At 43.0% G+C, this 24,475-nt stretch overlaps 2 protein-coding genes across 17 annotated transcripts in view; one reads left to right on the top strand and one right to left on the bottom strand.

The window, feature by feature from the left end:
- RAF1 (Raf-1 proto-oncogene, serine/threonine kinase) overlaps window positions 1–4,024 on the top strand; it is a 71,621-nt gene extending 67,597 nt beyond the window's left edge. For 13 of the 16 annotated variants that reach the window (XM_081848086.1, XM_081848081.1, XM_081848076.1 and 10 more), the window contains 3 exons: window positions 455–502; window positions 880–1,014; window positions 2,892–4,024. In XM_081848086.1, coding sequence (XP_081704212.1) covers window positions 455–502; window positions 880–1,014; window positions 2,892–3,032 — 324 coding nt within the window. In that variant the 3' untranslated portion in view covers window positions 3,033–4,024. The other 3 variants (XM_081848079.1, XM_081848077.1, XM_081848080.1) reach the window with 2 other exon arrangements.
- A 4,779-nt stretch (window positions 4,025–8,803) lies between these two features.
- MKRN2 (makorin ring finger protein 2) lies at window positions 8,804–24,436 on the bottom strand. Its single transcript, XM_081848524.1, has 8 exons — window positions 24,224–24,436; window positions 21,781–21,909; window positions 20,667–20,845; window positions 19,570–19,880; window positions 15,490–15,704; window positions 14,428–14,538; window positions 11,147–11,291; window positions 8,804–9,135 (listed from the first exon to the last, which is right to left on the bottom strand). Exons 1-8 carry the CDS (start codon window positions 24,250–24,252, stop codon window positions 8,992–8,994), a joined length of 1,263 nt encoding a protein of 420 aa, XP_081704650.1. The 5' UTR covers window positions 24,253–24,436; the 3' UTR covers window positions 8,804–8,991.
- Between the last annotated feature and the right edge of the window lie 39 nt (window positions 24,437–24,475).

Below are 24,475 nucleotides of genomic sequence, written 5' to 3'. Positions count from 1 at the left end.
TTTATTATGGGGCAGCAAAGGGGGACTACTGTTTGGCAATGCCAAGCATTGGGTGAAGTTGTAACACCTGCTTTTCTCACAGAAAAGGTTGGAGGCTTCATGGTTGATTTAGAAGCCTGCAGAAAGCTTTGGTTGTGCGGTGAGCCTCCTTCCACAAGGAGAAGCTGCTTACTGCATAAATGACCCTTCTGAAAGTGCAACGGGAACATGGTAGAAGGGCTGAGGCCAACAAGTGTATCTCCACTATCTCCCTCACAGGATTATGGTGGTGGGATGTGCTTGGAAAGGCTTCTGGGGCTGGCTTCTCAACTTAAGAGATAAATAGAGCCATTAGAAGGTTACACGTTTGTTTCTTGTAAGTCAACTACTTTGGAAGCACTGGGGAAGAAGATACAATGACATGTGCTATAATTTGTACTAAATTAGATAAAATGGCCTGTTTATCACAATGCAGATCCCTCACCAGTCTGCAGGAGGTTCCCATCTGGCAAGCAGCTTCCATGTGCGTATATTCTTTCTTGGGCCAGAATGTATTTGGCAATTAATTTTGGTAGTTGGCAGTGAGTGAGGCCAGAATGTATTTGGCAATTAATTTTGGTAGTTGGCAGTGAGTGAGGGGGGTCTTGAGAATATGGGAAGCTTCCTTAAACCAAGCCAGGCCAGTGGGCCATCTAACCATAGCCCTTCCGATTGTCGGACAGAAGTCTTTCCCAGCCCTCCATGGTATCACTTATGAGTGATGTCCCCTTCCCCCTTGAAACCACATGCAGCTGCCCTCCATATTTCCATGAGAATAGTGAATAGTTTACATTAAAACTATTTTCAACGTAGATGCTGCCTCTCTAAACTTCTAAGGTTTGCTTGTTTGCCTATTCTTAGATCATTTTCATGGTTGGTCGTGGCTATGCATCACCAGACCTCAGCAAACTCTACAAAAACTGCCCCAAAGCTATGAAGAGACTCGTAGCAGATTGTGTGAAGAAAGTCAGGGATGAAAGGCCTCTCTTCCCCCAGGTAAGAATTAAGTTTGATTTTAGAGCTTTACAAAACGAATAAACTTGTGTGTGTGTGTTTGAATAAAGCAAGAGACAGAGAGAACATGTTGGTTCAAATAGTGAAAAATAATGGGGAAACTAATCTCTTAAACTGCAGGCAAGAAAATATTTTTATTACTTTATTTTATTACCTTTTTACTCCATAGAAGTCAAGATTAGAGCACATGGTTCACTTCACACCTCATAATTTATCCTTGCAACCCTGTGAAGTAGGCTAGGCTAAAAGAAGAGTGACTGGTCCAAGGGAACTCAGTGAGTTCCATGACTGAATTACAACAAGAGAGAGAGAATATTCTAGAGAAAGAGACATACACATAGGCATGCAGACATGCCTACATGTGCCTATGCATGCACAAAGACAGGTATAACTAAAGGTATGTATTAACTTAACCCAACAACACCCTCCTCACACACAGAAACAGATCCCACTGCAGCCAACCAAAGGCGATCAACCACACCCTAGGCCACCCCAACCTCTCCCACCATCAAGGAAACATAACAAGCGAATAGAAAGAGAACCTCCTCAAGTGACACTGACACAAAAACCCTACACATACTCTAAGTAAAAGAATATAGGCTTTACCACCCCACCCCTCTCTCCCCACCCCTTCTTTTCTTCCCAACCCTATACTGCATATAACACCAATGTCTCACGACAAAAGTAACTGATCTTGTAGAAAACACAACCTGAAGAAAAATACAATGCATGTGCTTTTGTAATCGAGGAAAATCTTTAATAATTAAAAACAAAAACCTATAGGTATGTATTTATTGAATATATGTACTGCTTATCGGATGGACTTCACAAAGTAGTTTACATAAAATTATTTTTTAAAATAAGTGTCGATAGAAATTATATGATGAAAGAGAAAGGACAAACAGCTGTCATTGCAGAGGCTGCCTCTTTTTCTTCTCCGTTCCTCTTGATTCTTCAGAAGTCCCTCAGGTGGCATTTGGAGTGGGGGGAGAGGTCTCCATGGGGAGCTAGAGGCTGGCAGCTTCCTAACCCGTTTCTGCTGCTTTCTCTCCTCCCCTCCGGGCAAGATGGACACATTATACAGCTGTGTCTATATAATGTTATATATGATTTAATATATACAAGAGAAGGATAATAAAATACATAAACAACAAGACAGATACAAATTTTACCCTTCTCTTATGTATATATCTGCATTTATGAGAGAGAGGCAGACTTGGAGGGTGGCGGGGAGAGAGGCGTATTATGTTTAATCGTTCTCACACACAAACATATATATATATATATATATATATATATAAATTATAGAAAGAAAGACAGATTTATATCTCTGTTTATCTGTTTCCTGAGAGACACAAAAATTCTCAATTTTATGTTTCTTGGTATTTCCTGCTTCTGATAAGACCAAAATGTTTCATTAGTGGGAGATAATGAAACAGTTTTCCAGATAAGCATGTTCACTTTTCTTTACTGTTTTTCAGTAACGCTGAGATACTATAATTTGATTTTTTTTAAGATTGTATTTTAAAACTGGGTATTTGTGTTGTAGCGTTGTCACTCCCAAGTTATTGCCAGGAACCTGTGGGTATCCCTGCACATAGGTTTGTGCTTTGGGTGTGTATTGTGAGCCACTCACGCTTTTCACAAGGCAGAAAATAAACGCTGTCCTGTCTGCTCTTTATTTTATAAACAGGAAATGGTCACAGGGAAGTGGGTGGGGCTGGCAAGAGCTTTCACAAAATTTGCGCTTGTAGCCTTGTCTAGACCTAGGAAGTTGTCAGTACTGTAATTAAGATAGTCTTGCACAGAAATTGGACAGGCCGTTATAATTCCCCCCCCCCTTTCCCTCTTTACTTTAGATATTGTCTTCCATTGAATTGCTGCAGCATTCTTTACCCAAAATCAACCGAAGTGCTTCAGAACCTTCTCTGCATCGTGCAACTCACACCCAGGACATCAATTCGTGCACGTTGACTTCGACAAAGCTACCTGTGTTTTAGGAGATCTCTGCGCGCTGCCCACTGCTCTCCAATAACAGTTCTAGCAGTTGTGCTTTTGAATGCCTCAGTCTACAGGATTGCAGAGCCAGCAATGGGATTCAGCTGGATGCCAGTTTTGAGAATGAGCTGCTATGAATTTCTACCGTTCTAATCCTACAGGGACAAAAAACTCCACGTTGCCTTTTTCTATAGGTTATCATATTGAAATAGTTAAGAGACTGTATACAAGAGGTCCTATTACTATTTTTTATAGATGCACTTGAGCCTTACTTTATCCCATATGCAAAAAAAAAGGAAAAAGGAAAAAAAAAAGAGAAAACAGGTTTCTTTGAAATTGCATTATGCTGAATAGACTGGTATTTTTCTATAGCAAAATAATAGCTTAGCATTTGAGGAAAGTCAATGCAGATGGTGCTGTTCTTCTGATATTCTAAGACTTTGTGCCATTCAGGCTGGAGGAATTTTAACTAAAATGGCCATCCACAAAGAAGACTTAAGGGAAGAGGGGAATTCAAGCTCTGGAAAGTTTCCACTTCTAAGCATTTCTCAAGATCAACATCAATATTAAGTCAACACAAAACAGTTTTGCACATGTGGAAAATACTCATTTTGAGGCAAGGAATATATTATAACTAGTACTGTCCAGAGAAAGAAGCTAGCACAATCTTCCTACAATCATCTAACAGCAACATAAGAAGCTTCTTGGGTACTTCGGACTTGTTTCTTGCGGCGCTCTGAGGGTCCGGTGAGAAACTATAGTTTTTTGGGAGGAGAAGAGGCAAAATAAGTAATACTGTTAGTAAATTTCTGCAAAATAAAGTCTGTTTTGAAACTTTTTTTCTGAGATGCACTATAAAGAAACTTGGCATATACAGGTTTTCCCTTGCTGATTTGGGTTTTAACTTTGTTTTCATTGCCCCTCAGAGAAAAGCATTTATTGTAAACACAGGTTCTTCTGATTATCTTATTTTAATAAAATAAATTAAATTTAAGTTTGTCATTCAGTCGGTTTTTTAGCCGATTTTCCACATTTGATGTGTGTGCACCATGTTCGTAAATGTGTGTATTATGTACCCGTGATGCCCTGTCTGCAATATCTAGTTCACTGTGTGCATAAAAGCAAAGAAAATACTGGAGCGATTCCCCTCTAAAATACCATTTTGGAAAGAACTGTAGAGCTATTAACAGTGTATTTCCTCGCACTGTTATATTCTCTGAAGAATGTACTTTGTAGCTTCAGCATCCTTTTGAGGGATCTTTAGATGTGATGCAGTTTTTAAGAACAAGTTTATCACTTTCAAGCACAGCAGAGTGCCCCTTGGAGATGTAGGTAAGCTGTTTTTTGACCCATAGACCCATATTTCTCATATTGAACCACCACCACTGTAAGTGTAGGTGTGCATCTTCAGTTGTGGGTTGCTCTCAGATAAATACATTTAATTCACCACACATCCAGCAAATCCTTACTATCTAGTTCCACATGGATTTTGCTACATAGTGATGGAAAGACTCACTTTACAGAGAAAGAAGAAATCATGCAAATTCATCCTCTGCCTCTTGTCCACAGGCCTGGAATGGAAGTTACCGAGTTCACTAAAGAGCCAGCCTAGATATGATATTAAATGCTTGTAGCATCAGCTGGGTGAACACTTGATAATTATTGGGATTGTGAAGGGGAATTTGACCCTTCCCCTGAAGCTAGCATTTCCCGGGGGCGGGGGCGGGGGGCGGAATCTATACTGGCTGTGATAGTATAAAATCTATAAACATGTAGTTTGGCCCTCAGGTGACTCCTAGAGGTGGTTCGTAGAGGTGACATAGTCAAATCTGCAGATTCTTTGGAACAGGATTTAAGATTTTTTAAAGGCAAATTGACAATCCCATGTGTAATAAATGAGGGTGTTATATCTCTGGTTGACTGATCTTACACAGTATCATATTAGGCAACTCATTAGGAAGTTGTATACAAGTTGTATGCAGTAGGCTTTATTTCTTTTTAAGGCATAAAGGATGTCAGTTACTCAGGAAGTAGTGACGAATGAAAACTGCTCAGGGATTAAGAGTGAGAGGTAACTTTCCATGCAAAGGTAAGGAACATCATTTCCCTGGGTTGCGTTGCATCACTGCTAACATAATTTCAGTTGTGTCTTTCAGCTTGCACTCACCTTAATAGTATTAAGTTTGGTATGCAAAGACTGGCTTCCATTTTGTAGCTGTCCTTGTGCCAATGTTCCTTTGCTGTTCATAAACACTTGCTGTCACTTTCCATGTGCTGTTTACAAGCCTCTGCCATTTGTAGTGCCTGCTGAGCTGTTCAGTTCCTCTGATCAGCTGCAGCTGAAATGACACCCAGGAACTGAAAAGCACCCCTGCTTTCCAGGGAACTCCCACCCTTTCTGCAATTCATATTTTCTGCTGCATATTCAAAAATGTCCCCTACAATGAATGTATTCAGGTGCCACAATAGCTGTACTGCAGTGGCTTTGAATGCTTGGCACTTTTGTATTCGTTATCATAATGCAAATATTGGGTGAGTTACATTTATTTCTGGAGTTAAGCTAATGCATTTTGTATGCTTTTAGGGTTTCAGGAGTAAACAATGGAGAGGATAAGTGTGTGCACAGCGTCCAAATCCTAAACAGGGTTAGGTGTACTTAAGTCTGTTGGTTTTCAAATTCTTTTATTCCTCGCTGCTGGCACTTGTTTTTGCCCAGTATTGTAATGAACATGCATTATACAGTTATAAGACTTATACAGTTTGAAGTCTGGATTTGTTGGTGTTTTACATTACCATTACAGCATCAGAAAAGTGTACCTGGTAAAGTGCATTTTCTGATCAAACTTCATACGTTAAGTGAACAATGACTGAAGTATAGTGCATGAAAAACAAACTTTTTTCAGTATGTATTTTCTGCCTTCTCCTGATACCTTGGGCTTGATCCTTATCTATGGGGCAATAATAACCATGTCTACTCATTAGTATATCCTGTTGACCTCAGTGGAACTTACTCCCAGGTAAGTGGGTTTAGAGTTGCAGCCTTAGTCATTCTTAGAGTAGATGCATCATGACTGTCTGGATCCAACCCAGCTTTTGAACTGTACAGTCCATATTGTGGGTTGAGTTGTGGCATTCTGGAATGAATTCTTCTGGGTTTCTTTGGAGATCTCCACATGGATTCGTTTGATTTACAGTCTGGACTACATTCTGGGCACAACTGCTTTAACTTTAGCCCCATTATTTAGTGGCTAAACAATAATGGGCTAAAGCTGAAGTGCAGTTAGCATGCAATGTGAGCACAGCATGGAATGCCAGGTACAATGGTTGACCCAAGAAACTTCCATTACATATTTGATGTAAAGGGTACTGAGATACTGTGTAAAACTGCTTTCAACACTAGTATAAAAGTACACAGTTTAAGCAAAGAGTTAGTGTGCTTCCACATGATTACACGAGTGCCTTAACTTCGGCATCCTTTAAAGGAGGAAACACGTTCTCTACCCATAAGATGGTGTGTTGGATTTAGAGACTTTCTCTAAGGATGGGGAGATAAGGAAAGCATTGGTTTGTGCCCCTTAGCAAATACTGAGTTATCTTCATTTAAATATATAATGTAGAAGCAAAAACTGAAAATCTAGTTCCTTCAGGTTCTGGAAGTTGGAGGTGTAATTTGAGAATTTGAAGAGTTAGCAGAAGCAGACTGGGCAAAGCCTGCTTCATCTTCTCTGAAAACCCTACTGGCTCCTGTCCAAGCTAAAATTACTGCCTGCTTTAAGCTTTTAGTTTCTCCTCTCCAGTGCAAGTCATAGGCATGCCACTCAAAAAAGATACTTAAAGCAACAGTCTGGCATGTTTCCAGTTTTAGAAATGCGACCTGAAATTTAAACCCACCCATGTTCTACATAAATGTAAGTGGAAGAGTAATTCGTTCTGCAAATGCACTGCACCTTAAAACACTGCAGTGTGGTCTGGCTTAGCTAGAAATGAATGCTATTTTTATAGCAATTATGGGATTCATTTTGCCTCGTTTGCTGGTAAAGTAAATTTCTTTAAAGCTATTCCCAACCTTGTTAGGGAGCAATGCCAATACATTTTACACTGTAGGAATAACATTTTCCATAGTAACAAGCCAGATTAGTCTTGCTGACCCACTGCTGCCTGTGGATGGTGGGAGTCCTGGTGTAGCTCTGGGTGGCCTTATCGAAATCTCCTCTCCTGTTATCTCCTACTCCTTGTCCAATAAAATAAGGATAGTCTAGGTGCAGCTGACATTTAGTAACATTAAATCCATGCATTTATTCAGTTTTAATATAGCGGCACTTAACAATTAGCTGTGTAATAAATTGTAGATGGATCTGGCCTCCCAAGAAGCATTTTTTTTGGGGGGGGGGCGGGGAACCACACAACCATAGAAACAGAAATTGCTGCAGTTCTTGCCACTCTCTGAGGTAGGCTGCTGTTAACATTTTTCTCTCCTTCCCCCCAAAATGTCACTTCTGTAGATGCTGACCAAGCATTGCTTAATAGTCCCTTCCTGGAAAGGTGCTCAATTATGTGGTTGCCAATTTCAGTCCAATTTCAGACCAGGTTTTATCGTATTACCTTGATGGATGATCTGTGCAAGGAGGGGGTGCCCCTGCTCATTCTGCTGGACCTTGCAGTGGCCTCTGATGGCATGCTACGAACCACCCTGAGATCTATGGGTATAGAGCAGTATACAAATTTAATAAAAAATAAAAAGTGATATCCTTTCAAGACAAGCTCTCTAGCTTGAAGGCGGTGTTTCAGTAGTTGTGCTTGTTTTGGACAGCTGCTCTCAGAAGACAGGGCAAGGGCTTTTACTGCTTGGCCCATCATGCCATTTACCCTATGTGGTCCTGCAGGGCTCCCCTGTATCCTTTCAGTATCTTCATGATGCCTCTTAAGTGAGCTGTGAACTCTTCTGCACAGTACTGACCTAGTTATACCCTTTTGAAGATCACCTTTTTGAAGATAGTTATACCCTTTTGAAGATAGTTAAAAATGTGGGTTCTGACTGTTTTGGTAATATAAAAATATCTTGCAGGTAGGTGCATTGGTTTATTTCCAGGCACTAGTCAAAGTATTAGTGCTCATCTTCCAAAGTCCTGGTGGACGCACTGGACACCTAAAGGGATCACCTTTATATGGAAAAAGGTGGGCTACATTACTGAGTTTTCCAGCAGAGACTGGGTATGGATTTCAATAGAATATAGTCTAAGAGACGTGCAGTGGCTTGAGTAGTATAGAAATCCCATAAGTGATATTTCTGTACCAAAGAGATGTTTCCTGCTCCATCTGCATGTAACTGCTGGCTTATTCTGACTGGACTTCCATTATTAGAGTACAGTCAAAACAATGGTAGCATAGATTTGTGTGTTACTTTGTTAAAATATCTATATTGCTTATGAAATGGAGCCTTGTACTATTGCTCCTAACCAAATTTTTAACATTTGATCAACTGTACTGCTTTAACACTTGACTAGTCCTATATAATTTCCCCAACTTTTTTCTTATAAAAAACCCAACAACCTTTAACAACATTAAGCTATACTGGGGAATCTGGTTTGAGTCAGGCAGAGTGTTACATGATGATGCTTGATGTTCACTACTGCCTGCCCCTAGCTTTACGTGTGATTTTTCAGGAAACAAATCATCTCTCAAAATCTGGAAGTTTTCCTTTACTTTGGGGAACACACTGGTGTTCTGATTTCAGAAAAACAGAAGTTCTTCTACTTATGACTATACACTGACATTTTTATTTAAAGCAATCATTTTATTAAGCTTCAATTGTTCTGCTCTACAGTGTCAGGCTCATACTAGAATTTCACCAGGACTTCAGTCTCCATGGCACAGTAATTCTAAAGTGGTAAACAGTACAAAGTTATTTAAGGAACAGAAAGACTGATACAGAAGAGTACATGGTAGAGATCTTGTGGTGGTTTAGGGAGGAGCAGCAGGTTCAGCATCTGCTCCGGAAAGATGCATAAAAAGCTCTCCCATCTCTGTTACATCATTGTCAGCAGCTGGCAGTGTTCTGTTTTCTCGATCTTCAATAAAATCCCAGAGGCGAACAGAATTGAGGAACTAGAATAAAAACAACAACAAAATACAGTGCTCACTAATGACTCATACCTAAGAAGATATCTGCTTAAATACTGCGTACACCTGAACTGAAAAGCAGGGTATTGCTACAGCTAAAACAGCATCCTCCACAGTGCAGTACAAGTATGACAAGGCCTACTAATAATAATAATAATAATAAATTTTATTTATATCCCGCCCTCCCCAGCCGAAGCCGGGCTCAGGGCGGCTAACAACACTAAAACAATACAACATTATAAAACATTATAAAAATGAGTTAAAAACAAAATTAATGGCAACCATAAGCTAAAGTCTTGAAAAGATTGCCAAAGGAGGGAGTCAGGCTGCGCCCTAACAAAAGGCCAGGTGGAACAGCTCTGTCTTGCAGGCCCTGCGGAAAGATGTCAAGTCCTGCAGGGCCCTTGTCTCTTGTGACAGAGCGTTCCACCAGGTTGGAGCCGCAGCCGAAAAAGCCCTGGCTCTGGTTGAGGCCAGCCTAACCTCTCTGTGGCTTGGGACCTTCAAGGTGTTTTTATTTGAAGACCGTAAGTTCCTCTGTGGGGCATACCAGGGGCATACTACTACTTCCCTTGGTACCAAAAAGATGCCAGCTGCAGAGAGGCACATGGGTCACTGCCAGAATTTCATTGATGTATGTGAAGAGTTACCTTTTCTTGGAGGCTACAGTCCCCTATTTGCCCATTAACCCACTAGTCCCAGGCAAAGATTTTTCACAGCACTTGAAACTGGCACCTTTCTCTGTGCAAGCATGTGCTTGACCACTGAGCTATCAGTCCTTGTCCTAGGAAGGGCCTTTCTGTAAGTGCAAGCTTGTGATCCTGGCCTTTGTATTTCCAAGACCTTAACAGCTCTTGGGTCCAGCTGATGGGAGTGTGTGTTGTAGCTACTACTACTCTAAATCCCCATTGGACTCTAAGGCCTCTTACATCAGCACTGCAACTCGTAACATCTTGGGGATTTTTGCTGCACCAGCATGTGTCATAGTAATAGCACAGCCAGCATAGGTTTAATACGGTAAAGTGCCAGTTCCAAAATACTGAAGCCAACGTGTGTCATGCAGTTCAGTTCATCCATGACCAAGTTCAACAAATCCCCTCAGAAATACAAGGCCATAAATGCCTACTGAATATTGTGATCAGTAGTCAGAACAGAGTATATAGCATTTAGCTGTGCAGATTTCAGCTGGAGTGGAACATAGTGTTAAAATTCTGATCCTCTAGTTAAAATAGCAATTAAAATTAAATTTTCATGCACACTGTGGCCTGAGCCTATGTTCTGTCATGTAGACTGAAAAAATAAGGTTCAAAAAGGCTCTTGCAGTGGGGTGAGGCTGTCCTGGCGCATGAATTCAGTACCAAGCAACTGTACCATGCTCAAACCAGGCGACTACTGCATGTAAACACAAAATGCAAACTTTCCCTCTTCAGAGGCTCCAATCGTATAGCAAAAGTAGACACAAAAAATGAGCTCTGAAGTCCAGGACTTCAAAGCATGCCGCTGTGCCTGTGCTGCCAGCAAGGGCTACAGCACTAGTTGTGTAGGTATCTGTACTGATCTGACAAAACAGCATTAAGCTTACAGTAAAGGTTATAAGCAACAAGTGCACTATTATTAGAAATACAATAGTCTTTACTGAAAAGAAGCCTACTTAGATGATCCAAACATATAAATGTGTGATTTTCAGGGCTATTTAAAACCACACTTGCTAGCTAGGCAAAAATGAACAAATACACTCGAGCATTTGTGTTTTAAATGCCAAGTAAACTAGATTCTGAAAGTGAAAGAACTCCATTGTCAAAGTGAGATTCAGTACTTGGGATCTTAGGAAAAGAGCACCCTGTTCCCCAAAGGGGCCAGCTATGCTACAGCTGATACTCTGAAGCCTTTTATGAATGTATAAAAGTGTCAAAGTCTTCAGTGGAAGAATGTGTCAGATCACTGAAGCCCAGCGCTGCTGTTTAGTTGAGAGAAGAGACATGGCTGGAAATCTTACCCGGACAGTCCCCTCAGAGCTAAGCTGCTTTCGTGGTTTCTCTGGTTCAGCCCGTCTCCCATCTGGATAGGCATGCAGGTACAGACACTTCCCCCCAAATGGGCAGGTCCCTTTACCCTGGTCAAAATACTTGCAGGCCTTCCTCCTGAACATAGGAGAGAGAGAGAAAACACAAAACACAAGGGCATTCATTTATACCCTAAATCTCAAGGTGGCTAATGTTGCTAAAAACAAGAAAAAATGAAAGTAAATACAGGAGTGAAAACCCAAAGTAAAGGCACCTAAGGAACTTCAATGCAAGGGGTGGGGAGATTGTCAGTGGCATTATTGCAGGCATCAAGTATTGCTTGCTTTACTGTAAGGTAAGAGGAAAGCAATTAAACACAAAGAGCTTGACTAATTTCCTCCAGCACCCATCACTAACTCTCCCTCCGATTAGATTTGCATTGGTGACTCTGCTCAACAAAGCTTTAGGTGAATATAGTGCTTCTCTATCAATCTCTACTGGAGCAGAGCAGTGATGTACAGTCCCTGGCTATGACAGTCCCTGTGCAGATCAGATCGCCAACCCTTTTGCAGCCACTCTTTCTCCCATGTATCTTCAGAGAAAGGAAGCAGGGTATGATATGGCAGTGGATGTGTGCATTTATTTCTAGTCCTGTTCTGACTGTAGTATACCTATACCAATGTGAGACTTAAGCTTCACTGGGAAGTGTACAGAGTGTTGTGGCAAAAGAGCTTAGGACAATGTTAAGGAACTGTGATCTCTTTTGACTCAATGGCATGCTTTAGTTTCTTACTAGAACAAAACGGAAGCAGGCAAGAATGTAAGACATGTGGCTTCAGCCATAACTTATTATATTATAGGAGACTTGTTTTATTATAAAATCTTTAATTAAATTGTAAGTAAAATTTGAGCGTAACACAGTAACTTTAACTAGCTATTAAGTTCAACTGTTAAAATCCGAAGCAAGAAGGGGATAGATTCTTTGAGAGAAAAACCCACTCACAGAATCGGTTTTATTTAGAACAAAAAATTCTGTTCAGACATCATTTTACATTCTGAGTCACTTGGGTCAACCATCCAAGCCTGTGATACAACAAAAGCATATTAACTGTACTTCCCATTAATCTGCATTAAGGAAGCACATTGTCCTAACTGAGAAAGGCAGCTTGCAACTTGCTTCAAATTATATTTAATAGGGCAGATCTTACTGCAATTTGAAAGTTCTATTTGGGTGCTTTAGTTGAGATTTGTGCAATCCAGGGGGTTCCCTTCCAACTCTACAATTCCATGATTCTGATTCTATAAAAGATGGTCAAAGGCAGAAAAGATTTCAGCCTGAGACCATGTCAAAAATGCTAGTAACTTTGCTATTATGTATTTTTACCATTCCTCTCAATTCCTCTATCAAGACAAATCCAAAATGATTTTTTTGGGTGGATTTGTTCCATAAAAGAGCTGCAAAGTCAGGAGGTTTACTGCCAGGTGCTTTCCCTTCCTGCATACAGGTCCATTTTTGGAGCTGTCACGCTTAGATTTTCAACAGAAGTATATAATTTATAGCCTTTAGACACAAAACACCGAATCATAGGCTCAAGCTGCTTGTTCTGATCAGCAGCTGCAGATTTCAGCTCTAGATGTATTAATAGCACAGCCCCTAATGTGACTGATAAGCATAAACACTGCATAAATAAAGAGTAACACAATGTAAACAACAAAAGCTTTGCCTTTTGAGGCACACACATCTCAGAGACCAACAGTGAAGGTCACAGAATGACACAGCTGGCATTTGGTTAATTACAACAAGCATTTAACCAAATGCTAGATAGATTAGTAAGATATGTACACAATTCACTGTTGGCTCACATAAAATGAACTATTCACCACATGTGGGTTTTTGTTTTGTTTTGACTAATTTTAAGGGGACAGTTTGATCAAAATAGTGTGAGAAGGTTGAAAACATACTTTCATTCTAGATTTGCTGTTTCAGTTAAACACTGCACTTAAAAATGTTGTCCTGGCAAAGTAATGATTAGAAAAAGACTTCTTAAATTTCCTGATGTATTCCCCACCCCACCATGGGTAAAAAAATCAGGACCTTTAGCAATTTTAGAGAAAATGGGTATTGAAATGATTTGTGGTCTGACCTTATTACCAAGTTACAGCCTAAATGCAAATAGTAAACAAGTGTTTCCAGATATTTTACTTCATTAACCTCAGAAATGAGGCCATAAACTTCTATATATGAGATTGAAGATTAATGCAACCCGAGGACTGCATTCTCCAAAAAGACACAGTAGCAAAGTCCCTGGCCAAGCTATCTGAGGCCTGAAGTGCGGCTCGATGGAACTAATCATCAAGAGTCCGCACTTGAATTCAATATGACACACATTTAAAAAAAGAGAAAAGACGGCCTTTTCCAGATGCCAATACTCACTTTCATTTCGAGGGATAAAAAAGTGTGAGCCTGGTCAAGTGGAAGAATGCTAGTAAAACAAAAAACTAAATAGGGGTAGGTGGATCACCAGTGATCACTTGTAACTTGCAAAACATGCATTATGGGACACACAGCTTCTTGCATTTTTATCTTGTGAACCGCGCCAAGATCTTTTGATGAAGGATGATATATAAACAGAACTAAATAAATAAAAAAAAATCTTATGCAAAGGCCATGGGTCAATTTGGGCATAAATGTTGCTCGATAACCCCAAACCAAAAGAATTGGGAACGTAGTGGGCTCACTCGGCCTCTATTTCCATACCCCCATCTACATCTGCTCTGTTGGCAAACCAACTTTGCCTAGAAGACAGAATTGCAAATTATGGTTTGCAGAAACCAGTTTGCCTACAAACCAGAACTGAAGGACAGATGAAGAACAGAAGGCCATAATGGGAGGATGGAGTGTGTGAGCCTGGGTCGTCTTCATGCAACACAGGACTTGGCCTTTCATCTGAATCAAACTACTAGCGTGCTAAAGGGGGGCAGGAATAGTACTATTTGGAGCAGTATAAACATGTTACCAAACTCTTAACCAACACATCCTGGAGTTATTTTAATGGGGGGGGGGGAGGTATTTCATCCCACTGATTGCCACTTTTATGTTTAATAGTCTGATAGACATATTCACAAAAACCTTTTTAACTACAGAATATTCTGTATACTGCATTGTGCTCTAGACTGAGACAATAACACAATATATTAATTATTATTATTATGTAATTAAACTCCTTCTCATCAAACAACTCTGGTCTCACATTATAATCATCATAATACTTACCCCACTCCCTGCTTAAATGCTTCAATCAGCTCGTTCTTTTTAGTCTGATCTTCCACCCAATACACACTGGGAATTACAAACTCTGATATCACACGACATTCTGGACAGGACCTTGGATGAAATTTAAAAAGTATATGTGTAGTTTGCTGAGAAGCAGTTTCATCCAATTCAAGAGCAACACCAAGCACTCAACTCAGTAGCCTGCAGCCTGGAAGCCATATCTGGGGCCCAAAGTGATTACTGGCAGCTCCCCAAGCTCCCCCACCCTTTAAAAAACTAACTTAAAAACAAAGTTTTTTCTGACAGTGGGGGAGCTTAAAAAAAGAAAAGCGAGCAGGGCAGGAGGGGGCAGTGTTGAGCTCCAATCTCACACTGGGGTGAAAAGATGTTTCAACCTCTCCCCTTATCAGTGTGATGATGGGCTCCATCATAAGAGCTGATATGAGCAGAGATTTCAGCTTCTCTGCTCAGATCAGTGTGGTAATTGGGATGCAAATTTCTGTTTCTCAAAGCTGATGCATGTCACAGCAATTCAAAGCACAGTATTAAAAAGAGATGGCCTCATACTCCCTACTCTTTTGCCTTCACCCCCACTTCCAGAGCTGATCCAGGCAAGATTCTTTCCCACCATTTAATTTTTATCTGCATTCAATGACATGCTCAGTGGCTACAGTATGCTGAATGTTGGGATGGCAATAACAAAAAAATTCAGTCTTATGCAAGGAACCAAATTTTAAAAATGCTAGGTTTCAGCATTTTCTGTACACACACACACACACACATCTTCATTTTCTGACGCTCATACTGAAGCCAACAAACAAGATAGTCTGTTCTCATCAATAACCCCACTTACATATTCCATAATATCTTTTAGTTGTTGTTACAAATGGGGTTTTCACCATCAATCGAAAAAATTACTGTAACGCTGCAATAACAAAAAACCATAAGCAAAACTTTCCTTAGTCAATCCTCAGCTACACTACACCTCATTTGAAGGTACAAAGGAAAGAAATAAGAAAAGTATTCTGCACTGTATTCTGAAAATGAAGGCTAGGAACTTACTTTATGATTGGATTCTCAAACTGCTTGACACCCCTCCACTGCCGGATACAGGACAAGCAGTATGTGTGATTGCAGTTGGAAAGGATTCCAAATCTTCTTTCGGATGCTGATGGTTTGTCATATACCACTTCCATGCAGATACTGCATACCTTGTCCTGACTTGCCTGAAAGGCAAAGGCCTTCTCCATCTCGTGTTCAAACGTAGCCATGCACATCTATATATGTAAGAAAAGCCCAAAATATATTATATATTTTTAAAGGAAGCAGAGGGAAGGGATGCTACTATATGTTTCTGTCATGGAGCCACTACAATGTTCTGACAGTACAGTCCTAAACCTGTCAATTTAGAACTGGCAGAGCAATTCAAACCCCTCATATGCCTTGCTGGGGGTTGTGCTGGGGGTAGAGGTTCCCTCCATCCAGTCCTGCCTGGCTCTGTCAGCCTCAGATGGTGGAGGAGCTCCACCAATGAGAAGCACTTGAATATGCCCACTTACACAGCAGGTGCAAGTTACTGCCAACAGCATCCCAGATGGCTACAGCCAGTGGGAGGGAGCAGGACTGGGCTGGCCCTGGATCTACTAGATTCTGTGCAGACCTTGCTGTTGTCATTGTGATGGCAAATGAGTCAGATCTGGGCCTGTTCACAGCAGCCTGGGAGCTGGCACAGCAGAGGGATATTTTCTCTGCTTCCCCCTCCTGCCTCAAGCACCAGTCTGTGCTGGCATTGCTGCTCCATCAAGTCCCACTGCCACCTGCCAGGAACGTAGGATTGCAGCCTAAATCAAGCTTTTTCTAGGGGTTCCACTAACCATCCAATGCAGATTTGTGGAGGGAGAGGAGAGGGACAAAAGTTTCCTTGCTAGATTGATACAACAAGTTTTCCTAGGTAATAAAAGAAACAATAATTAAGAACCACCTCACCAAAAACACAGTAGCTGCTTTGTTGTTGTTTTTACAAAAAAGAAGAATATAAATACTAAACCAAACCAAACCCACCAGCATAAAGACCTTGGGCAGCCAAGGGACTGACATTAAGCTATAATTAAGCATGCAGCTGACCTTGGATTTAAAATGGCAACTGGATACAATTATGTGACAGTAGAATTTTACAGATGAGGCCCACACAATTTCAGACCCATTAAGCTTAATGAAGCCTACCAGCAACTATGTAAATGCCCTATTTTCACAGACCGAGAGGTGGGGGGTGGGGGAGCTGTCAAGCACCTGGTGATCACATCACAGTATACAGCTGGTTAGCTGAATTTGGCATGATGGGTCACAAGTTGAACAGTCCTGATATATGAGAAGTTAACAGCATTTAATTTAATACTGATGAGTAATCTGTCTGAAGAGAGTGAGGGGTGGGAGAGGAAGTAGGTTTGATTTTAACATGGGACAAAAGAGGAAGTGGGGTATGTTGGGCCAGGCCCAGTGATCTCTGCCTGGAAAGAAGTGACATAGGATTCCGCCCGATTTGAGCACTGGGCTAACATAAAGATTGTCCATTGCCTTAGCACAGCATATTGCAGGAGAGCCATCAGACAGGAAGGGTCAGGAAAAGAAGAATGGAACTACTGTAGTATTCAACTACTGCATCCCATCAGTGCAAGGATTACTGCTTGTGCTACAGGCCATTTCTTCCCTCCATGCATGCACCACATTCTCCCCAAATCTGTTCCAGAGGGTTGGGGGAACTCCTGGAAATGTTTAAGGGGAACGTGGGGAGGGGGAGAGGGGAGAACATTCCACTGAGAAAGCAGAAATTATTGGGCTAATGGAATATCCACTTAGCATTATGTTGTATACAACCTGGTAAGTAAGGGCAGAGTGTGAAGGCTATGGTTTTGTACTATCAATCATTTTTAAGAAGAATGGAAGCAGTATAGGAAACAATCCCAGATATGCAATGTATAGAACATTTATAGATACATTCTGCATTCAATATTTGAGTTACTGAAACCAACTATATTATTCAAATGAAATACAAGACAATTCATTTAAAAGCATCAATCAAAACTAAAAATAACAGTACAATATTAGCACACCTATAAGAAGCTCAAGGGAATTTCATTACTTCTAATCAGCTACACTTAAGAATTTAGCAGCAGGTTGAATTCTAAGGCTAGTTTCATGAGACTGGTGCATTCAACACCTACAGTGGTGCCCCGCAAGACGAACGCCTCGCAAGACGGAAAACCCGCTAGACGAAAGGGTTTTCCGTTTTGGAGGCGCTTCGCAAGACGAATTTCCCTATGGGCTTGCTTCGCAAGACGACAGCCCATAGGGAAATCTCCGGGACAGCGGGGAAGCGCAGCTCGTCTTCCCCGCTGTCCTCGGACCTCCTCCGAAGCCTGGCGGCGGGGCGGGGACACCTCCTCCCGCCGCCGGGCTTCGGAAGGATGCCCCGATGCCGGGCGGCGAGGCGGGAACGCCTCCCCCCGCCGCCCGGCATCGGAACGATGTCCCGAAGCCGAGCGGCGGGGCGGGAAAGTCTCCCCCTGCCGCCCGGCATCGGAACGATGCCCCGATGCCGGGCGGCGAGGCGGGAAAGTCTCCCCCTGCCGCCCGGCATCGGAACGATGTCCCGAAGCCGAGCGGAGGGGCGGGAACGCCTCCCCCCGCCGCCCGGCATCGGAACGATGTCCCGAAGCCGAGCGGCGGGGCGGGAAAGTCTCCCCCTGCCGCCCGGCATCGGAACGATGCCCCGACGCCGGGCGGCGAGGCGGGAAAGTCTCCCCCCGCCGCCCGGCATCGGAACGATGCCCCGACGCCGGGCGGCGAGGCGGGAAAGTCTCCCCCCGCCGCCCGGCATCGGAACGATGTCCCGAAGCCGAGCGGCGGGGCGGGAACGCCTCCCCCCGCCGCCCGGCTTCGGGGCGGGAAAGCCTCCCCCCGCCGCCCGGCTTCGGGGCAGGAACGCCTCCCCCCGCCGCCCGGCTTCGGGGCATCGTCCCGATGCCGGGCGGCGGGGCGAGAAAGCCTCCCCCCGCCGCCTGGCATCGGAACGATGTCCCGAAGCCGGGCGGCGGGGCCGCGAAGCCTGGGCGCGCTGGCAACTCTCCGCAAGGAGCGCCCAGGCTTCGTCCCCCCTGCTTGCCTTCCCAGGGGCTTTTAAATCGCCCGGACAGCGGAGAAGTCCTCCGCTGTCCCGGGCGATTTTAAAATGCCGCCAGAAGAGGTCGGGGGAAGGCGGTTTCCATAGGAACGCATTAATTGATTTTCAATGCATTCCTATGGAAAACCGTGCATCGCAAGGCGAAAAACTCGCAAGACGAAGAGACTTGCGGAACGAATTAATTTCGTCTTGCGAGGCACCACTGTACTTTGGTTTTAGATTCTGATAATGCTACAATAGACATATTTTAATATAGCTGTGAAAATTATATTTCATGGCTTCACACACTGATTATATTGTATTTTAAGTATTATTTTCCAATGCAATTTTACATACTACTTTATCCAGTAATTCACTCAAGTTATTAGTATTTTTTAAGCCACTTGATTACTCATGGAAGGTGACAAAAACATACTTGTAGGTACCTTAAAATGAAGCTTACCAATAAACTAGAGGAAAATATACTAGCAAAAATGTAAAGACTACACTGACACAATAGCATTATCATGGTTTCCTACTACAATAGTGAATCACATTATTAATCTACATGGAGTAAATTTAAAGAGGAATCTTTCCAACTAACCACAGTCCCCCACAATGTCTGAACTTGGGGATCTTTGGCTTGTTCAAACTATGCCTAGCGAGACCAAGCCAGGATCTGGGGAAAAAAGTCAGCTGCAGCATAAACAAAACCATAGTCCACCAAGTTCAGATGACAGAGGGAGCGGTGGTTAGTTTAAAACCAGAAGCCAAAGATTCCAGTCTACTTGATGAAGGCATGAAAGAGCAGAAGGAGGAACTTGAAATCTAGGATCACTGCAGCTCACTCTCATGGCAGGAAACCATAGATTCTAGCTAGATCTGTAGGACGACTCTAAAAACCAAAGATAACATAGATCTACAAGACGTTTCAAGAAATACAGTATCAGGTTGAAATTAGTTTTCTTTTTAGTCATGTTTACCTTTTCATGCATCTTTCTCTGTTCTGGGTCAAAGGGATGAAGTACTTGCAAGCCACAGATTTCACACACTTGCCCATGGAGGTAGAGACATCTGTCACCAAACTGGCACATGCCAGCTGCTGCATAGGGACATAACTGTTCGCCATCAGTGTATGAGCTTCCAGGTTCAGCATCATCATCTTCAAGCCCACTGCGGATAGCTTCCAAATATGAATGGGGCTTTGCTTCTATAGCATCTGTTGGAACACTGCAACATGCTGAATCACTCTGAGTGCTGCATCTCGTCCTTTCCTCATTTGAGCCACATAAATCTTGGGAGAGGAGAAAATAGCATGTGATCATGTGAAACAGAAGAGCTACGGTTAGCTGCTCATGAAATATCCCATCATAAGGTAATAAAGCAGCTGGCAGGCATTTCTAAATTGCAATTTAATTCAACTTGTCTCCACTAAACACAGGGAACCTACTTTCATCTTCAGATCGTAGAAAGCTTTATCATCTCCAGTCATGCACTTTAATTACTCACACCCAATTCTTTCTGGAACAAGCATCAGAAAAACATGCATCCAAGATTAAAGAATGGGTGAAAAATAATTGCAAATTTACAAAATGCCAGTCATGGCAGCAGGCACAGTGTGCATGAAGGGAGGGCTGGTAAGTTTCCAGGATCCTAGAGGTGAAGATTGAGTAGCTGTTGCCCTCCCTTCACAGCAACAGTCTCCCCAAGTGCAGTGCTGTATCTTTCTTCATACGAGTGAATGGCAGCCATGCACTAACATGGGAGAATGCAAAAGGGTGCACTCAGGAACATTATGGTGTGTGGGTGTGTGCACACGAAATCAACTTTTTAAACCTCAGCCATTAAGAATCAAGTCTGCTCCTATCTGACAAAGTTGGGGCCTGTTTCTTGGTCACTGTAGGCCAGAGCTTTCCAAACTGTACATTGTGACATGTGAGTGTGTCGGCTGCAGTGTGTGAGTCTGTTTATGTAAGGACAAATTCTTGGAATCATTTAGGACCAAATAAAAAGCAGCAAATAAGCAAAACAATGAAGTGTCAACAGCACTAGAAAAATGGGGGAAAAAACCCACTCTTACCTCTGTCTCTGAGCACTAATGTTTTCTTTTCACGTTTTCCAGGCTCATGTACTTTACTTTTTGTAATAGGTGTATTTTGCTCCGGCTGAGTGTTAAGGCTGTAGAATGGTGGTGCAGAAGCGCAAAGTGTCCTAGTACTCACTATGGCACCTGATGCAGAAGGTCTAACATGATCATATCTTAAGAACAAATAAAAAGACCACAAATATTAACTGCGGAAGACATTTATTTCAATGCATTTGTGCTAGTACAATTACCCTACTGTGTAATTCTCAGGTTTGGGGGGATAGCCACCCTTGCAAAAAGGGACTTGTTTCAATAGGCAGGCTGTTTAAAAGCAAATGGGTTCTTAAGAATGAGTGTCACTCACTGCTTGGACGAATTCAGCAAAATCTATACTGAACATACAATGAGTACGAGTTCGTATTCACAGTACCTTCCTATGCAAGAATAAGTCCCACTGATTTCAATTAAGTGAGGGGCAGGGTTGCAGTCTTCCAGCAGAATTCTACTCAGAAGTAAGTCTTATTGAATTCAATGGGCCTTAGTGGGGTAAGGACTGCAGTCTAAATTGACTTTTTAATCTTTCCATAACATAACTAAAATCCCCTTAGGTAGGAGAGTCTACATCCCTCATCTGGTTAAGCCCAGAAAGTACTCTTAAGAGTAAAACTAAGATCCTAATCCTATGTATGTTTACAATTTCAAAAGAAACTTACTTCTAATTAATATTTAGGATTGCAGCATAAACATCCCAGTTCTATGCACTGAGATCAATGGTATATACACCCAAGAAAGTGTATATGGGATTGTAACTTTAGATCAACCAGCTGGGCTCCACACAATGCAAGCTTTAAACTTGCAAGTTTTTTTATAAAACAAGCAGCAGCATGGATTCTAAGAACTAACTGTCCAGCTGCAACCAGGATATTGGAACATTAAGCTCTTCCTCTGATTTTAATAAAAATCTAGATATTACAAACCAAATAGAAGCCAAGCCACTAGCTGTTCTTCAAGTCTAGAGGATCAACAGCTTAGGAAATATCATTGGCATGACACTCCACCCCCCTGCAAAAACCCAGTATATTTTATTTTTAAAACTAGCAGCCCATACCTGCAGCGAGTTCCATAGGCGCATTGGCCTTTCTGGTAGAATTTGCAGATAGTAGATGGTTTACTTGTAGACAAATCATGTGAAAACAGGCACCTACTTCCTTCACGGCATACCCCTTGCATAAAATACCTGCAGTGACAAAGAGAAAATACCAACAGATGACAGGCATTTAAACTATTTCTTGATGTTGTTCAGACATGACCAAAAATCAACCATCAAGCATTATGCATCAACATGAACCATAATGTGAAACCAGGAAAAGTGAGACAGAAATTAGAGCACAATTTCAAAAATGAAATGAACTTAGTAAAAGCATAAGTGATCAAGACGTTGGAGCAACTCTTCTATAAGGAAAAATATTTAGGGCAGGCGTAGGCAACCTCGGCCCTCCAGATGTTTTGGGACTACAATTCCCATGATCCCTAGCTAACAGGACCAGTGGTCAGGTATGATGGGAATTGTAGTCCCAAAAACATCTGGAGGGCCGAGGTTGCCTATGCCTAATTTAGGGGGTTTTTTTGTTAAAAAAAGGCAAGGAGGCAGAACCTCAGATGTGTATTGATTTTTACTGATTTGGGGAGCAGCTGCTCCCCTGCCTCCCCCTTGGCTACACCCATGCGGGCCACAGGAGGGAAAGAAGGTCGGAAAGGTGGCCATGGTTGGAAAACGTTTGGGAAACACAGGACAAGAGCATACAACACCAATCCTGGCATAACTATACTGGCTGCCAATTAGTTTCCAGGCCCAATTCAAAGTGCTGCTTTTGACCTATAAATCCTTAAATGACTCAGGACTACAATACTTTAAGGACTGCCTCTCCCCATATGAACCAACCCAGACCCCGCTAAGACGCTTCTTTGTGTGCCTCCTTCACAAGAGGTCTGGAAAATCGCAACAGGAGAACAGGCATCGTTTGTGGAGTGCTTTCTCCACCATCATTATATAGCTTTAGGCACCAGGCAAAAACTTTCTTCTGTAACAAGGCCTTTGACCTTTAATTATCTGTGTTCTTTTAGAAGTCGGGTGGGATGTTTTTAAAGCTTTTCTTTTTCCTCTTGGTTTTAATGTATCTTTGGATTGCCCTGGCCAATATAAAGCAACTGACTAAATCAATAGCAGAAAATGCACTTGACAGAATATGTTCTTTTAAATGGCTTACTTTAAAAAAACAACACCAAGAATTCTCTCTCTCTATTTGGGTAATACTAGAAACTGGCACATCCCATGAAGCTGAATCATAGGAGATTCAGGACATACAAAATCTGGAAATCCTTCTTTTCAGAGCATAGCTAAACTATGAAATGTCCTGCCACATAACACGGGGAGGACAAGCAATCAGGGTCATGAAGGTCAGCATCCCAGGGAGCAGGTGCCTCTGAATATCAACTGCTGGAATTCACAGGTGAGGAGAGCGCTGTTGTGCTCCTATTATGGCTCTGTGTCCGCTTGCACACTGCTGAGAACGAGATGCTGGACCGGAAAGGGCCACAGATCTGATCCAACAGGGCTGCTCTTGGGTTCCTCCTCTCGTACAACTAAGTTTCTGTTTCTCTTCCCTACTGGGGTGCTGATCGACGAAGAATTGATGCTTTTGAACTATGGTGCTGGAGGAGACTCTTGAGAGTCCCATGGACTGCAAGAAGATCAGACCTCTCCATTCTTAAGGAAATCAGTCCTGAGTGCTCACTGGAAGGACAGATCCTGAAGCTGAGGCTCCAGTACTTTGGCCACCTCATGAGAAGAGAAGACTCCCTGGAAAAGACCCTGATGTTGGGAAAGATGGAGGGCACAAGGAGAAGGGGAACACAGAGGACGAGATGGTTGGACAGTGTTCTCGAAGCTACAAACATGAGTCTGACCAAACTGCGGGAGGCAGTGGAAGACAGGATTGCCTGGCGTGCTCTGGTCCATGGGGTCACGAAGAGTCGGACACGACTAAACGACTAAACAACAACAACAACAACAACTGGGGCGCACTTCAGCTGCTCAAAAGCAAGCTAAATATGGAGACACATACAGGCGCGTGGGGAAGCGAGCTAGGTAGGGATGGGGGGGGGGGCAGAATCACAGAGGTTGCCTCGTCCTCTCCCCCCAAGGAGGCCAGATCCCAAAGGGCCTCCCACACCCCTAGTGGCTTCTAGGCCCTCGAGGGTCCCCCTGCAGGGCTTTGGGACCAACGGGGCTGCAGGCGGGAGGCGGGAGCGGGGCGTGTCCGCCTGTCACCAGGGAAATGGAACAAAGGTAGGAAGCAGAAGCAGCGGCGCCCGCCTCTCCTTCCCCTTCCGTTGGGTGGGGGAGGGGGCTCTCGGGACTTTAACGGGCGGGAGGAGGGAGGGAGCCCGGCCGCCTCTCGACCCCTCCCCGGCGAGGGGCGGGGCGTGCCCGCGCGCCGTAGGGCGGTGGGTGGGGGAGGGGAGAGGTCGCAGTGCTCGGCGGCTCTGACCTGCAGGTCACGTCCTTAGTGCTGCTCATGTCTCCTCCGGCTCCGCTCCCGCTTCGGCGTCCCCTCCCGGCGCAGCTCCTCGCATTTTGGTTCCGCTGAGCCCTGAGGAGCTTAAGGCGGCAGGCGAAGGGAGGAGGAGGAGGAGCTGTTTGGGAGCCCTGCCAAAGCTACCCGGCCTCTTCTTGCAGGAACTGGTTTCCGGTCGGAAGGCATTAGGAGAGCACGCACGGCCGTAATTAGAAGCCGGATGCT

Source organism: Podarcis erhardii (genome assembly GCF_964252035.2).
Source record: "Podarcis erhardii genome assembly, chromosome: 2".
NCBI classification, from domain to species: Eukaryota; Metazoa; Chordata; class Lepidosauria; order Squamata; family Lacertidae; genus Podarcis; species Podarcis erhardii.
This window is presented reverse-complemented; position numbering and strand designations above follow the sequence as displayed.

Excerpts from the sequence above, each read along its gene's own strand:
- MKRN2 (XM_081848524.1), bottom strand. The coding sequence starts at position 24,252 with ATGAGCAGCACTAAGGACGTGACCTGCAG. Across the intron at positions 20,846-21,780 it reads GCCTATGGAACTCGCTGCAG|ATATGATCATGTTAGACCTT; the intron begins GTATGGGCTGCT and ends TTTGTTCTTAAG. Across the intron at positions 15,705-19,569 it reads AGAGAAAGATGCATGAAAAG|ATGTGCATGGCTACGTTTGA; the intron begins GTAAACATGACT and ends TTACATATATAG.